Source organism: Microplitis demolitor, chromosome 2 (assembly GCF_026212275.2).
Source record: "Microplitis demolitor isolate Queensland-Clemson2020A chromosome 2, iyMicDemo2.1a, whole genome shotgun sequence".
Classification (NCBI taxonomy): Eukaryota; Metazoa; Arthropoda; class Insecta; order Hymenoptera; family Braconidae; genus Microplitis; species Microplitis demolitor.
The window spans coordinates 17,160,425-17,179,204 of NC_068546.1; the positions used below are offsets into that span (position 1 = coordinate 17,160,425).

Consider the following 18,780-nt stretch of genomic DNA (forward strand, 5'->3'; position numbering starts at 1 on the left):
GATCAGAGACCTTTTTTGGGGAGTGTTCAATATCCTACAAAAATAAAAGTATTAGTCCATCTGATTTTCCGATTTGTTAATGAGTTGAAAATTCTCAAATTTAAAAAAAAAAAATTCCGGTGTTATTTAAATGGGAAAATCGAATTTTCCAATGAGCTAGGTCTGTAATCAACATAACTTTTTTTTTCTTGGACGAAAATTTTTTTGTGTGTTGAACTATGATTCTTTTCCCATGAACTTAAAAAAAATGTTGCTCCGAAATGACGCACCCTAATATATATATATATATATATATATATATATATATATATATTGTAACAGGTTTTTCACCACCGGGGATCTACCGGAGTGAAGCCCGAATACACTTACGATTTGGCAATCTTGTGCAAAATATTTAATTTTGGGTGCAAGGTGATTTTATAATCACCAATAAACAATTATCAGAAATCCGCTCAGAGTGGCGGATCTGGGAAAAGTCAGGCACTTAAGATTACTATAAAATAATTGATCAGAATTAACTCAAAAATAATTAGTCGTATATTGAACAAAAGAAATAACTTGATCAGTATAACAAATAAAAATTATCAGTTACAAAACAAATCTAATTCGTCGATTTCGGCTTGACTCGATACAAACAAAAACATTGCTCGTAGAAATTGTAATTTATCAAAACACACAGTTCGTTCATTACTTAAAACGAATAGAAGTCATTTTACGAAAAAAAAAAAAAATCAGTGATTTTATTGTCCGGAGACCCACATACAGCATAAGTATCAATGGAATACTTGACGAGTGACGTCAGAGTATTCTTACATGGCGAGGCGACAAAATTGCTGTTGCAAATGAGACACAATTAATCCGTAATTCTCAGAATTGCTCGATTGAAATAAAATAAAATATAAAATAATATCTTATTTCGGTAACGCGTGAATTTCACTATCACATAATTACTGCGCATAATTAATTATTATTTACACAAAACGCGTTTCACTTGTTCATTAAACAAAATCAGTCGGTCGTATACTTTACTCAGTTCTTGTGCCGAGGCTTCGGCTTCTTCACTTGTTCACGAAAGCGGTTATTATAGGGTTCAAATTATTTCTCGTGAGTAATTGTTTGTTGATCAAACTCGGATTGTTCTTAAAGCCGTAAATCGCGTTGTTCAATAGCCGGAATCGAGAATTGTTATTTTGGTCGGAGTCGAATTGTTCAAGTACAAAAACGCGGCCGTTCAATACAGAGTCTATCCCGGATCTTCCGTTTCAATCCATGCGTTAGATCGATAGCTCGGTCGAAGTCGAAATAGTGATCATAGATGTCACTAAAATTTGCTTACCGGGTAACTATTTATTATATTCAAATAATCCAAACCACGAGGCGATGTCAAATTTTTCATCATGTTACAATATATATATATATATATATATATATATATTTATATATATAATCAATATAATCATATATAACTCGAAACAGAGTTGAGGTTAACTCCATAGAACTACGAGGTCAATTAACCATTTGTCACCCATCGTTTAAGATTCAGATAAGTCCGCGTCCTATTTAGCTATATGAGCTAGTAATTTAGAAAGTGATCCTGGTCTCACCTGGTTTGCTAGGACCAGACCACCATTCTACCTTGTTCATGTCCGAATGACATAGGTTCAGGATTAATAGACCCTGTCATATAGGCAAATCTGCATATCCAGCTGCGTCTAAAAGAGTTGTACCCTCTACCTGAAATGTTATCAAAGCATACTTAACTTATGATGACGTCTCGATTATTTTTGGTGTTGCTGAATTTACGCCAGGTATGATCACAGGTAATGAGTATTACTTACAGGAACAAGGCAGAAATTGTATGAGAAGAAAAGGAAAATATGAGATAGGTATTATAATTGTAATTATCGAGTACGAGATAGGTATCGTAATCGCTTCAGGCATAAAGATAGGTATTAACTTTGGTATCTAATTACAAGACAGGTATTGCAGTCAGGTATTTGTTCGAGATAGGCATCGAGACCACTACAATCCATAGACAGGTATGTATATCTGGCCGTTAATCATAAGATAGGTATCACAATTCGGATAAGAAAAACGGTACGTGAGATAGGTATTGCGCGAATGAATACTATTATAAGCGTATTTTCCCCAGACTGTCTAATATGTGATACTATTTGCATAGGTTTCTTAGTAGACAGATAGTTATTTTTGCACCCCGCATAAAATTTAGTTAATACTTTTCCTTATTTTTTATGTTTTTATATAATGGGAATCATCAAAATCTCATAATGGAGTATAATACCTGACACACAAAAATAATTTAATATATATATATTGAATGTTGCTATTTCATTTTAATAAAATGTACTAATAAAATAGTAGTAAAAGTAACAAGATAATAATCTTTCAAATAAAAGAGTAATATTTATTAAGATATCCCAATTTTTATAATAATTTGTAATACTGTAATGAAAAAATATAATTTTTAATTTTATTAATTGTTGCAGTGTATACTCTTTTTGGCTTTCTACACTTTTTGCCTTTATATCGTAAACTGCTTTACTTCTTCTTCTACCTTCATTGTGCAGCTGTGGCCCGACTTGTGCTTATACCGTACTGCATCATTACGGTGATGCCCTATTTCCTCTCTTGTGCAATGGAGGTGTAGTAGCTAGGAAAACCACAGAAAAAACCTAGCTAGTACAGTTTCGGTTTGGGTGAACTCCAGTGATCGATAAAAATCCCATCTTACCGATCACTGGATCTTCTTCCCACGCCTAACGATCAGAGGCCTTCGTTCGAACCCGAAATGTGTCTAAACTATCACCCAGCGAAGTAGTGATCGTGCTCGATGCTACTTAAGGTAGTTCACTCGATACATTCGTAGCCAAAAGTATACCCTCGCGGTTTCGATTCACCCTGGAAACACCCCGGAAACACGATGGAATCACGGTGGATCCACGGCGGTTACACGGTGGGTTCTTTGTCATTTTATCACCGTGATTCCACGATGATTACACGGTGTGTTCACCGTGATTCCACGATGATTACACGGTGTACCCACCGTGATTCCACGTACACCGCGTAATCACCGTGGATACACTGTGGAATCTCGGTGAATACACCATGAAATCAGGGTGGGTACACCGTGTTACCATCGTGGAAACACCATGTAACCACCGTGTATGCACGGTGTTAAAATGGCACAAACCCACCCTGTAACCACTCTGGATCCACCGTGATTCCACCGTGTTTCCACTTCCAAGGTGTTTCCAGGCTGATTCCAGGCTGATTTAAATCCGTCAGGGTAGCGTAATCGTAACTACAAAAAGTTAGAGATACTCAATGCGAAAATATTTTATTTTTGTGAGAGACTGTATCCAATACATTTTAGTTTTAAATATATAGATACACACTAATACAATCACACTGATGAGTATAATAAATGTGGCAACGCTGCAAACATTTATATTGAATAGTCTATAGATTAAATGTATAGGTAGCAATCTTTATATAGTGTGAGTTTAATATACATGTAGTTTGTTATTATTGACAATCACAAATTTAGATAGAATTAATTTTTGTGCATATTTTCATAATTTTTTTTTAAACTAACAAGAAAATCGCAATTAAAAAGAAAAAAAATTATTCGATGTATGCTATTTTCAATATCATAATTTTTTAAAATTCTAAAACTATTAGAAAAGCTCGGCTGACCAATTTCAAAATGCAGTAACTGACAAAAATAAAATTTTTGAAATATGTATAGAATCATGTTCACAAAACTCTATTAGAACTAAAAATACTAAAAAATCGATTTTGAAAAATTTGTCACTTACTGTGTTTTGGAATTGGGCAGCCGAGCTATCATTAATATATGCTAATATCACAAAATAATTTTTTTGTTTGTTTAAAATCATTGAATAAATGTTTAACATTCTTAAAAATTATTTTGAAAAATTTTCCAAAAATTTTTCGACTTCCAATGCTTTCATGCTCAAAAATTAACCCAACTAAGTGACATTTGAATTTCCGCGGGTTAAGCATGACGACTGCAACGTTGCCGAGTTGTAATTGCTGTACCCCACCACACGTCAAGTATTTTAAAATTATTTATATTTTAAAAATCAATGTTTTTTAAACAACTCGGTCAAAAAGTTCAGAGTTTTTTTCAAAAAATTTCTAATTTTTTCATTTAACAGTGGATAAGTATTTGAAAAAAAATGGTAAGAACCTTTTTCAAGATATTCAGGAAACTACATGTTTTTCTTATACTTGATAAATCTCCAGCATGTTAATTATGCACTTTTTGATTGTTAATATCTCGTCTTACAATCGGTGAAAAAAATTTTTTCTTTTTTTCATTAAATATTAGACATTTTTGTTAATCTCATGTTTTGATTTCATCGCATTCCTAAGAAAAGTCGTTTGGCGAGTGAACTACCTTAACTTCGGTGATCATTCGAACCACGCACGTGCCGAACTTCTGCCTCATTCACTAATGAAAAAAATATATTTATAGGCTGTCATTAGCAATTAATACTAAAATATGCTATGTATTGATTAATTTTCGAAGCTTGTTTTCTCCAGGCATTACGTTATCAATAATAGTAATGAATGATACTTCAACGTTTTTAAGAACGTTTAAATGTGCTGAGTGATAATTCTCAGTATATAATGAATGGTTATAATAATGACGATTAAAAGTTTTACTGAAGATTGTAAATTACTCCTAAAAATCATCAGTTTTACTCAGTGGTGTGAAGTGATAACGCCGCACATGAATCAAAGTGAATGGTCCACTTTATCGCAATATTTTTATAGATAAATTACTATTTTGAATATTCATAAAATTCAAGTAGATATTTATTGATTTTCATTTCATTTATTGATGTTGCAGATCAAGACCTGAATACGAGTAAAAAGAAAACAACTTTTTCCCGTTTGTTAAAAGGACTAAAAACAAGCAAAAAAGAGAAGCAGAGCCAATCACAAGCTTCACCAAAACACACCGGACGAACGAAAATAGGTGTTCCTCAAAGGGTATGTTTGACCACATTGTCTTTATAATTGATTTTGTTTGCAAGCTTCCCAGTTCCCTAAGAATTGAAATGCATAAAAGAAGAAATTTATTGGTCCATTAGAAATGTGCGGATAATTTTAAGAGTTTTAAACACATGAATAAAAAAAAAAGTTGGATTTCATTCTTGATGAGTTAATTCTGTATAAGATGTTCCAATAAGCTAATCAATAATCAAAAAGTTCATCAAGGTCAATTGATTCCAATCAGTGCCGAAACATTTTTAGTAGATTTCATAGAAATCTAACTATTGTTTTTTTCTTCATGATGGAATTTTTGAAAAATTTTGCTACCTCTAAACTCAGCTCGACATGCTATGTCAGAAAATACATATGGTTCAAAAGTTGATATATGTATTTAATTATATATACTAGGGTGACCCAAAAAAATCGACTATTTTTATTTTCGAGTTTCTTATGAAAATTTGTTGGTTCAAGATGGTTTAAGAAGCCTCTTCAAAAAACAGCTCGATAAAAAATTTTCGAGAAATCGCTCACAAATTTTCAAAATATCAAAACTAATCGAAATTCGAATTTTTTTATTATAAAGTTCTTTTTTCTCGTGGCAGCTATAGTTAATATTTATGAAATTATGACTAAGCTGAAAATTTCAGCCCAAAATTCGAATATTTAAACGTCGTTTAAGGATTGTAAATCTTTCCGAATACTGTCTCTTGGACGCTTTCGAGCGGCCCTTGAATGTTAATAATAAAGCTTCTCAATTTTTAGGTAGATTTTTCTAAAAACTAACTATTGTATTTGTCTTCAAAGTCGATTTTTCAAGGAATTTTGTCATAAACTATCATAATTGGTTGAGTAGGGTTCAAAATTACTATTCGTTAAAAAATTTATAAATGTATGTGTACATATATATTAGACCGGTTAAAAAAAATCGACTATTTTTTTTTTTTTTTTTTTTTTTTTCAAACCCGCAGTGCAATATCTTCCTAGTCATGAAAAAAGAAGCCCGTAAAAACGAGAGCTCTTAATATCAATTTTGAAAGGTCGCTCATCAAAAATTTCTATTTTACGTTTAAATAACATAGAAAAAAAAAAATTTTTTAACTTTGGAATTTTACAACTCATTTTGGAACTACATGTCAGAGTGAGAGATACATATTTTCAAAGGAAATTGAACGCTCTAAATACATTGTCTCTTATGTATTTTCTCTGTCTTTTCCTTTAAGAGTTATTCGAGTTTAAAGTTCAACATGTAATTAATTTAACCTTTTTTTCTTAATTTTTCTTAAATATTTCATAATAATTATTGAGAAAAAAAATTTGTCTTTAAATATTTAAATATTAAGTTTAACGTCGTTGACAAAGTAGATCTTTATTGTTCTACTGTGAGGAATAAATGACTTTTCAATTTAAAAATTATGAAATTAATTCTCTCTTTGAAGTTTAAACATTTTTTCTTCTAGAGCTTCTTCTAAATATAGGGAAACCTAAAGATTAAACCAAAAAATTAAGTTGATAATGTGGCACATCTCTATTTGAGCGGTAAAAAAATACATTACATTTCCTACAAAAACACAGTTGGTCGTTTTTACGAAAAATTATGTACATACAGTTCAAAATTTTTTTAAATTTCAAAGAGAGAAATAATTTCAGATTTTTAAAATTAAAACTCAATTATTCCTCATAGTAAAACAATAAAGATCTACTTTGTCAACGACGTTAAACTTGATAATTTAATATTTTAAGAAAAAATTTTTTTTTTCAATACTAGATATAAAATATTTAAGAAAAATTAAGACAAAAATGTTAAATTAACTACATATTGAACTTTAAACTCGAATAACTTTTAAAGGAGTAGACTTAGAGAAAAAACAAAAGATACAATTTATTTAGAGCGTTCAATTTCCTTTAAAAGTATGTATCTCTCACCCCGACATGTTAATTCCAAAATGAGTTGTAAAATTCCAAAGTTAAAAAATTTTTTTTTCCATGTTATTTAAACGTAAAATAGAAATTTACGATAAGCGATCTTTCAAAATCGATATTAAGAGCTCCCGTTTTTACAGGCTTCTTTTTTCGTGACTAGGAAGATATTTCACTGCGGGTTTTGAAAAAAAAAAAATAGTCGATTTTTTAAATCCGGTCTAATATATACATATATATATATATATATATATATATATATATATATATATATATATATATATATATATATATATATATATATATATATATATATATATATATATATGAAGGTGCTGCGACTACATATCTGCAGACAAAATAACTTCGACAAAATATTTTGGACAAAATAACCGCACGACATGATATCCGCAGAAATATTCGTGGACAAAATAACCGTACGACAAAATATCCGCGAGCAAAATATCGTTAAGAACACTATAACATACAGGTGATGGTGTAGAAGTGGGGCTTCACTTACTTTTGGCAATAAAAATTCTTGTCTAAGGAATTCATCAATTTTTAACTTCCCACTAAGAAAATTTAAATTGATTCGAAAATGGGAAGCTATTGGTTTTGATCCGATTTCCAAATTGAATTTCGAACAAATTTTGATGTTTTAAGGTCTAAGGAAGATATTCGGACTAATTACAAGATGATGCCTGGGTGTATGTACGTACGTATGTATCGATGTAAGTTCATATGCATGTAAACATTCTGTAACTTTTGAACGGATGATCTGGTTTGGATCTCCGACGTGGCATTCGACGCGACTATTTAATTCCTACAAACTGTGCAAAATTGAACTTGATCGGTTGATTGCCAACTCAACCGTTTCTATTGGTTAATTCATCCCAGAGAAATCCTTGGAGAACGAAATGGTAAAAAAAGGTTTTTCGCGGATAACTTTAAAACGACTGCACTAATGAATTTCAAAATTCAAGTAATTTGAAAACTCAATAAAACGCACTGATCGCTACATTGAACAGCAAAATTCTTCAAGTAGTTTAAAAGATATCGACGACGAAGCGTTGAAAAAAAAAAAAAATATATTTTATGATTCTCCCCGGACAAACCATGCAATAATGTACTATATATAATGCTTTTGAATTCGAAAAGCTCATCGTTCAATTGAGAGAATGCACAAAAGGATTCTGGTGTAGGTGTGATTAATTCAATGACTCAAGATTAACACAAAAATTACAGTTTATCAAATGAAATATTTTATTAACAATATGTCCTCTGAAAACCTGTGAAAAAAATACTTAACAGCGAATGCGACTCAATAATAACGTGATAGCGAATGCAAACAATATTAAATTCACGTTTAAAAACTCGACACGTGGTCGGTAGCGGATCAGAACGCGTTGTAATTAATTTATAACTAATTAGACGCGAGCAACAATTTTTGTATGTACTCAACAATCAGTAGCTTTGATATACTAGCTAATTATTGAAGATATTTTACTGTAAGTTAAACGGAATCGTGACACGAGAATAATTTATACTGAGCGAAGCGGTTACACGGATAGCTGTATTTGTACTGAACTATCCACGATATAGATTAAGGGCGTGAGCAGGTGTCTTCTTCTTCGTTGCCACTCGGTGGTGACATGGCAGCCTTGCTGCATAAGACGAATTTTCCCATTAGCTTAAAAGCACGCCAACAGGAAATAGTTGATAGCGAAGTCTCTCATTGGCAGGTCAATATAAAACGAATTATCTGATTGGCCGGCTTGTAGTGAGTTCTCATGGTGTCTTGACACGGCCATGAGCTAGAAATTGTGAATATCGGGCCCAGATAGCGAGTGACCCGGCACTATACTGACTTGCAGTCAGTAGCGAGTTCAGCAGCTCCCGGACGTAGCGAAAGTACACGAAGCTTTTGAAAATGATTAAGCTCGTGACTGAACACTCATAAACAAACAATGGCATCCAAGAGTTCTACGGCGCTCGGAAAGCTCGAAAATGTGTTCACAACAATGTTTTCTAGCTTAAGGAGCTCGAAAACAGCGGGAAGTTTTGGCGCCGACCCACAGGGCTAACTGTACCCCAGGTTTTTTTTCTGTTGATTGTCCTACTCCTCAGTGGGTTCATAAAGAAAAAGACTAATTTCCAAAAAAATAATTTTTTCCTTAGTTATGGCTGTTTGAACATTAATTAAATCAAAAAAATTATTTTTACATTAATTATAGTTTCTAAAATATTTTTAACGAGGTATTTCTCTATTTTTATCTCTTTCGACTTGATGTACCGTAAAAAAATAGTCGAAAAAAAAACCTTTCGAAACTTTGTCTTTAATTTTATGGCCTTTTCAATATTTTTAGCTTTTTAAAATAAAAAAAAAATTATTTATATTTTTTTTTTGATTTAATTTACAGGAAAAAATTTAATTTAATGAAGTTAACAGTTGCAGTGTTTTCCATAATTTTAATGCAATTTTTTACACTTTTTTATGTATAGGTATATTTTTGTAATTACACACAAAATCCGTGAAAAAAGGGTAAACATTTTTACACAATTTTGTGTATGGGTATATTCTTGTAATTACATACACATAAATTCGTGAAAAATTGGTCTGTTGGTTGACCCTGCGGGCCAGCCCCAAAACTTCCCACCTATTTCGAGCTCTTTGAGCTCGAAAAATTGTTGTAGATAAATTTTCGAGCTCTTCGAGCTCGAGAATACTTTTGTATGCCTTTGTTTTCGAAAAAAAATGTTTTTGACCATTTTTTCTCAAACGATATCTCTCGAACGAATAGACTGATTGAGACGTTCAAGGTGGCAATCGACGCGTTTTATTGAGTTCTACAACTGATCAGATTTTGAAATTGATTTATCGAGTCGTTTTTGAGAAATTTTCAAAATACTAAAAAAAAATATTTTTTTAATTCATTCAACAAGGTCGAATGACACCTTGATGATCAAAATCGGTTCATTCGTCCAAAAGTTATAGACATTTACATACGCACGTACGTACGTAAATACATACATACATACACTCGGACATCATCGTGAAATTAGTCAAGATAGCTACGTACAACCTCAAAACGTCAAGATCTCTTAGAAATTTGATTTTCGAAAATCGGACTGAAACCAATAACTTCCCGAATTTTTGAAAATTTGCAATTTTCTTAGTGGGAAAGTAAAAAAGGGCGTATTATTCGTTAGTTAAAATGTCGCTCGGTTGAACTGTTGTCGGTTGAAATGTCGCGGTTGACTTGTCTGAGATGGAATTATTACAGAACCGGTCAGACGTACTAGAATTCAAATGGAATTACCTCCACCAAGTTTATTGTACAATCAATTTTTTTAAATCTCAAATAGTATATATTTTGTTTATGTTAAAAAAATTCTATAGCTATTTTCTGTACAATATTGATTATGTATCAATTCAATAATACTATCTGTTTTATCATATTTCAGTAATTCTTAAATACATTGAAATTTATAAAATTCGAGTGGCTGATTATCATTAATCATTCACAGTTAACAACGGAAGTTAATATTATTCAATTTAGATTCAATTTAGCTATTCGAAAAGCCACAATATTCTACTTCAAAACGAAATTATATCAAAACTGAACAACACAAGTATATAACAAATTATAGCATATCTGTCATGTGAGCGTGATAACAAAAAACTATTCCATCGTTGCCTCCAAAGAAATTGAGATAAAATTATTTCTTTGATAATTTTTTATTCGTTTCTTGAATTTTAATCAGAAACAAGCTGTAATGATTTATTCACGTTTTATTTCAGGTAGATACACCAGACAGCGTACTCCAAAGTGGACTTGACTTAGGTCCTGAAATGAGTCATACTGTTCTTCGTTCCATTGTGGACCCAAAAGATTTTGATAGGCTAAGATACTTCCAAATGAATAGTGGTCAGTCTAACAGTTTTGAAGAAACTATACATAGGGTAAGTTTGTATTCCATTTTTAAATTTACAATAATTTATCATGCATATTGAATGTAGTGTAATAGTTCTTCATAAATTGTCTTAAGAATCACGACCTACTAAGTTTATAATTCATTGCAATTCTTTAAATTTCGATTATTGAAATTCATTAAAAGACTTGCTATAGAATGAAAAGTTTCGGGTACGTTGCTGTTGTTTGAAAAAATCCCGTGTAGAATACATTAACCCTTCATCAGGATTCCTCGACGTTAGCACGTGAAAGTACGAATGTTGGTCTCATTAATAACTAGAATAATTGGTCACTAAATGGTCAGTATTTTTCGGAATCTAATCACGTTTTTGATTCTCGAAATTTCAAGTTTAAAATTCCACGGCTATACAAAAAATTATAGCTCGGTAAATTCAACATTCAACCTCCAAAAACATACTGTTAGAATGGAAATTAGTTAATAATAAATGGACAGTGCAATTCATAATTTGGTCAATACTCTGTGAGCTAGAAAAAGTTATTTTTAGTGGTTAGGTTTAAAAAGAAATACATAGCACACAAGCTCATTGTGAATCATGGTTTAATCGTTATTATGATGGTACCGAACCAGTAAAAAAATGGTCAAATATTATCATCAATTGGTCAGAAAAAATAAATTAAAAAAAGGAAACTCAAAATTCAAAGGTCACCTAAAAAATGTTGGCACCCCAAAATAAATGTACAGACTCAAATCACAGATCAATTTCATCGAAATAAAAAGTGTATAAACAATGACTGTCAATTTTAATTTGGTTATTACTTTATAGCTTGTACGCAGAATAATTAACTGGCAACAAGCATTTAAATACAGATGGCACATGACCATCCATGTCGAATTTCGAACATACCAGATAACATAAAACAAAACAATCAAGTTGATACTGCATTATTCTGTTTATAAAGTGATTTGAGGCATAATTACTATTCAGATTTTGGGAACGTTGCTTCATATAATTGGACAAGATTGCGTGGAAATTGGACAACTCTTGAAAAGCTCCATTAACATAGTCGAGTGCTTTAGATCCGTAAATATTGCCCAATTTGTGTGAAATACGATTTTGAATAAAGTTACAAGTTAAAGTGCCAGACGATATGCTACTGATAATTGGTCATTGCCATCTGAAAATTGGTCACTCGTCAAACAGCTCTGCTTACACCCTAAAGTGCATTGATACTGTAAATGCTGCATTATTTTTTAAGAGGTATTTTTAGGCATAGTCACTATGAAGATCTACGCGAACGTTGTAACGGATAACTGATCAGAATAGAGTAGGAATTGGTCACCTCCAATTCGGCTTTATTAATACAGTGAAGTGGGTTAGGTTTGAAAATACTTCGTAATAGTATGTGAAGTGTGATTTCAGACAGTGTTACGTGCTTATGTGCCAGATACTATGTTACTGATGATTGGTCATCGCCACCTGAGAAATAGTCACCTATGAAACGGTCCTGTTTACATCCTGAACTGCATTAGGTCTGAAAATACTGCATAATCGTGTTAAATGCAATTTTAGACAAGATTAAGTGCTAAAGTGCTAAATGCTATGTTACCGATAATTGGTCATTGCCATCTAAAAATTCGTCACCTGTCAAGCAAACCTAATTACATCCTGGAATGCATGTAAACTGAAAATACTACATCATTTCGTTTGAAATGCATTTTGCAGCATAGTCACTAGATAGATTTTTGCAATATAACTGTACATATTTTTTCTCAGCTAAAATTTCGGTTTCTTTATTACGATATAGTTGATGCAACATAATAGTTCGAAGATCCACATGACGTTGTTTTCACTTATCTTTTGTCACTGTGTAATACGCAGTCACTCGAGCCAGAGTCAGATTCTCTACTTCTATTGGTCTCCTTTCGGACTATTCAAAACAAATATTTCACCATATGTCAGTTGAATCATAAATTTCCTCTGCTTTAAATTGTTCAAGTATTTTCCTTACTTGTTGCCTTCCAGTCAGCCAAAAAGTCGCTAAATAAGTGATCTTTACAAAACTTGATGACATTGGTAGCCGTAATAAAAACCATGCGGCTTCTTGACTTGTCATTTCTACTACATTGACCATATAAATACTAAGCTTAAGAGAAATCTCTACGATGTCGAACTCGGGATGTTCATCCATTACTTTAATGATTTTACGCTAAAGACTACTCATCCCTCGGTTGATTTTGTTTTCTTATTAAACAACGTATGCAGGACACGAGTATGCTTCAGTTATGAACTGAATATCCATATTCGAACCAAGAATATTCAAAACAAATGGATTGAATGGACTGATACATTTCTCAGTTAGTTGCCGCTTAACCCTTAGTGGTCACACTTTAGTCAGGACACATAGCGACTACATGGGGTAATTCATTACCCCACCCTGAAAAACCTATTTGTACAAGACTTATAGGTGTTTTAAGATTATTTATGTAAATTGATTTTGATTTGGCTTAATTTGATGAAATAATAAAATTCAAAATCGTAATTCACTTTTACTGTCTTGGATATTCCTGAAAACTATTTGAGAAAGTACTGGTTACTATCTCAGAAAGTATATAGCCCTGTCTTGCGCAGTAACCACTGTCATCTACAGATCGCCACACGTGATATCTGCAGATAGTATCTTGTAATATCTTAGAAACGTGCTTATACTTTCCGGCAGAGTACTCGTTACTTTACAGATGCCTCTGACTACTATATAAGAGTGTACTATATGAGATATTAGTGGTTTCTGTTTGGGATAGTATCTAGTACTGTCCAAAGAGTAGTAGATACAGTCTAGATAATATACAGTACTTTCTGATATTTTTTTTTTACAGAAAGTATTCAGTACTATTTCAGAGAGCTACCACTACTATTTTTTTTTCCGTGTTAAGTAACTCCTCTTTGATCTGCTCTTCGTAACTTACTCATTGCCATCATAAATAGAGTCATGTTTATTCCATCTTTAAAAATCCTGAATAGTCCGAGGTCAATAGATGGAAATGACAGCTCTTCACAATAGTCATCAAATAAATGCACTTATGCAAATTATCTTCACCAGGAGCGTTGCAAAGATATTTATTCTCATTCCGAAGTAAAGTATGTTTCTGTGTTAATAAGCTTTCTTCAATATTGATTACTTCACTTAACTCATCACGATACATCTGATCTACTGGCAGCTCTTCAACACTAAGTAACGAATGATCAATGTTGATTGAATAAAATTTATAGAGTTCTCATTCAACTAAATATTCAAGATAAGATCAACAATTTGAAGTTGTTTATAAGACTCCATGTTCTTGTCAGTTGTGTTATATAGGACAAACGAAACAATATCTAAAATCTAAAGTTAATCAACATATCAATAGTTGCAAGAATGATGATTTTAAAAGAAAGTAAATTGATTTTGGCTGCACATCGTTTTGAAAAAGAGCATAATATCAAATTTGACAAAATTCGATTATCAGACAGAGAGTAATTAGTTACAGCGTAATACAAATAAAATCTAGATTGAAGTTTATGACGTTGTTAACACGAGAACAAATACTTTAAATTTGAACATAGTTTACAATTGTAAGAAAAACACTTCAATATATTTTACTTGCTAGTGGTTGATAATAAGCAATATAATAAGGGTAAGGGTGAGAACAGTTAGATGACGTCACGCTGGGCCCTCTTGGAGGGCCCCGTTGGAATGCCTCGTCTTCGTGCGCCTCGATGTCCAACTCGCCCTTCTCTAGTGGGGGTGAACCTTGTCACGGGCTGGAGGTAGCTCCTGACGTCAGAGGCTACAGGTCTCAAGATGCCCACCGAATAAAAGGCTCGGTATTCAGGAAAGAGAAGCTTACACAATGATATTTTAAATGCGTATAAAAAGAATGTTACTAAAAAATTTTTATTTATGAATTAATATCCGATCGAATGTATTTGTGATTAGTATGGTAACATAAGTTTAATTTTCAATGTTTTTTCCACGGTGGTTGACATGTGAAATAGTGAGCTTAAGATTGTTCACTAAATGAGGTTAGTTTTTAACTATTAAGGGGGGGGGGGGGTAAAGTATTAATTTTTTTTTTGGTTTTTTTTTTATTTTTTAAACCGAATACATGATATCTCAAGAATATTGTGTCAAAATTTCAAGTCGATTAGAGCAAAATTGACGAAGTTGTCAGAATTTTTATGCCTGTCGGTTTTTATACCTACCCGATCCGACCGCTTGTTAATTGGCAAATGTTTCGCTCGCTATACAATACCTAATGTAACCTCCCAGTTTTACTTACAGAAATTTCAACGTAAAGGCAAACGTGTTTATACCTGTACTGCAAATTTCGTTAGTGTGAGGTAAGCCGATAAAATTCGCTTATGAACAATTTATACCAGATATTTTAGTGTTCAAAACTTTAAATTGTTCTCCTGAAAACTAACGTTTTCAAAATCCGGTGGACATCATAACTTAAAAACTACTGCACCGATCCTTTTGAAATTTTGAACCCTATTTCTGTACATAATTTACGTGGTAACGATGGAGAGCTTTTTTAGAATTTATTCATAATTTGTATTTTTTAATAACAAAATAAGTCAATTTTTTTTTTACAGGGAAAACTATTATCTAATGAAATAACTTTGAACCCTTGATTTTGGATGATCCAGAACCAAGTTATAATGTTCACCGCAACTCTACTTTCTTCCAAGACACGTCCGAATAATTACTGCCATTGCCGTATTTTTTAATATTTCTTCGTGAAAATTGCACAAAATATTCTTCGAACACCATATTTTAATATACCATTGGTTCGAATAGAGCGATTTTAACTGTGTCGTTACAGAAAATTCTGGAAACGATGCCTTTTTTTGTACGAATTAACCTCACCCCCCCCCCCCACACCTTAATACGAGTACTGGTGCCACACACTACAAATATCAATATTTTTGTCATTTCAATTTATTTACCTTTTTCTTATCATTTGTCCTTTTATTTCGGCCATTGAATTCGTTTTCAATGTCTTATTCACATTCCTGTAATGTATCATTCATTAATCTTAACGAATGCGAACAAATAAAATAACATTAAAATAAACATTAAATAAAAAAATCATCAGTATTCTTGAGATGAACTTATAATTGACGTTTCCAAATTTATTTATTTTAGAATTTTCTATGATAATGACCATATATTCATTGTATGCTTGTTGAATGTTTCAGTTAAAAATGCAGGATGCCTTGAAGCAGAAAGAACGCTTTCATAGAGAGCACGAGGAGGTAAAATATTTTCCAGTATATTCATTTTCATGTTAATTGTACATATTTAAAAGTTTCACGATTTTTTAAAATATTTATCTTTTACTATTGAAGATCACATAACTTTGAACCGAAAAGTTATAGAAAATTTGTATTGAATGTGTTTGAAAGCTGTTTTAATAAGTTTTAATTTTTTACCTTAATCTTAACATTTTAGCTATTCTTTCCAACTATTTAATAGCCTTGAAAAATTTAAAACCATTTGGAATAATTTCAATTCTTGAATCATTTTTAAGTAAACTCGATAAAAAAAATAATACCGCACTTTTCTGGTTCCTCACAGATGATTAGAAACTACGAACTGAGTAAAAATTACCCGAGTCTTTTTCTTGGACAAGCGCCATTATGTAATGTAACCCTGGTTGAGAATTCCGAGTGAAATCCATTCGAGTTTGATCGGACTGAATCAATCTCAATTAGAATCAAGTGCATGAAAATCAAAATATTTCTTTCCGATTGAATCCCATTAAAAAATTAAAATCATAATAAATCGGTTCCAATCGGAAACTAATATTTTTATTTCGTTATTATTGTCCTATTGGAACCGATTTATTTCTATTACAAATTTTGGATGGGATTCCATCGGTTTCAATCAGAAAATGATATTTATTTGGAAATTTTCGATTCATTCCAATGGGATTAAATCGGAAATTTCTAATCAAATTCTATTGAAGTGAATCGGATTTCTTAACCAGGGTAACTTATGTATCACACATTGTAATCCAACTTGATTAAATGTTTCTTGAAGCTAATCGAATATATCTTTTGTTTTGCGACTATTATTATTCAAAAATAAGTCTTTCATAAATTACGACGTTTCTATCGCGCATATATGACCTAGTATGAATATAATGCACCTCGTCATCGTGATAGCGCTTACAATATCTTATCGGATCTCAATGAAATATTCCTACATTTATTTTTAAGGTAATTACCTTGATCATACTCGAAGATGAGCTGAATCGGTCAAGTAAGAAAATTATTATCGGTGATTTTAATTTTTCGATTTGCCGAAAAAAGAAAAAAAAAATTCGAAAAACGATTGATGCTTTGGGCCAGCCTCGAAATGTTCTACTGTTCTCGAGCTCAACGAGCCCAAAAAAATTATTGTCAATGCATGTTGGAGTTCTCTGAGCTCGACAATACCTCTAAATACATTGGTACTTTTTAAATTTTGTAGATCATAAACTTTACGTTTCGTATTAATTTCCACGAACTCAAAGAAATTGAAAATAATCAATAAGGATCGTTCTTTAAAGTTTTGTTCACATTTGCGCTCGATGAATTCGATAGTTTTGGACAGAAATTGGTAGAAATAATCAAGATAAAGAATTGCACCGACTATGAATCGAATCAGCAAGTTAATATATAAAACTTAAGAAAAAAATTGTCGAAATCATCAATTTTTCAAAAGTTTTGGTGATGATATCACTTAAACTAATGAACCGATTGTAATAATTTATGTAGCGATCATCAAACACTATGAAGGCAATAGGCCGGTATAAGTTTTGATAGATATGATGAATTATATAATGCGTTATACAGGAAAGGTGAAGTAAGTTGTTATTTTTTAATTTTCCATCACCGATATCATACAAACTAAACTAATTTTGAAGTTTGAGGCGGTATTTAACGCAGTTTTTCAAGTCTTTAGCAAGAAAAAATTCTTGGAATCTATCAGTTCAGTGTTTTTAAAGTTATTAGTAAAAAATAATTTTTTGAAATGTTTCTTACAACGATGTGTCTTGAAGTAATCATCTGATACTAGTGCTTAAAGCAGCATTCAATGTGTTTAATTAAGTTTTAGTGCTGATTATAATTTAAAATCGATCAATTTAATCTTTTTGAACATATTCGAAAAACAAGTGTCTTACACCATTTCTTTCTCCAATGATATTTCTAAAACAAATGATCCTGATTATACTGAAATGATTAAGCTGCTTCGATTTTAGAGTCGATTGATCAACTAATTAGTTAAAGTTACAAAGCGTTCAAATGCACACACACACGCACTCACACACACACACACACACACACACACACACGCGCGCGCGCGCGCGCGCGCGCACACACACAAATACTCGGACATCAGTCTGAAAATAGTCAGACTAGCTTCCTAGGATTTCAAAACGTTGGCATCTGGTGAAAACTCGATTTTCGAAAATTGAGGTAAGAACAATAACTTCCCGAATTTTTCGAAAATCGTCGATTTTCATAACGGGAATTTGAAAATCATCATCCGCCGCTGCTTTATCTGCAAATAACTTATAACCCAAACATCATAGTGTTACATCCAGCTCAGATGCTGAACTTTTTATAATAAATTTTATTTTCTTATTAAAATTACGTGGCGACCAAATTTTATTTTTCTTTAATAATTCTAGAGCGACAAAAAATAATTTAGTTGTCAAAAGATTTTAGAATTAGTAAATTAATTTTGCTCTGACGCACGTAAAAATACTAGAACAAATAACCAAATGCGTTTTCAATGACCCCTCCGGTCATAATAGAATGAAGGCCCAAAGGCCATCTGGAAACAATTTTTT

General features: G+C 31.9%; 1 protein-coding gene across 3 annotated transcripts in view; it reads left to right on the forward strand.

Moving 5' to 3' along the window:
- LOC103576410 (uncharacterized) overlaps positions 1 to 18,780 on the forward strand; it is a 313,115-nt gene that overhangs the window by 218,125 nt on the left and 76,210 nt on the right. For all 3 annotated transcript variants that reach the window (XM_014442664.2, XM_053742847.1, XM_053742846.1), the window contains 3 exons: positions 4,901 to 5,043; positions 10,766 to 10,927; positions 16,139 to 16,195. In XM_014442664.2, the coding sequence (XP_014298150.1) occupies positions 4,901 to 5,043; positions 10,766 to 10,927; positions 16,139 to 16,195 (362 nt within the window). The remainder of the gene's footprint in view (positions 1 to 4,900; positions 5,044 to 10,765; positions 10,928 to 16,138; positions 16,196 to 18,780) is intronic.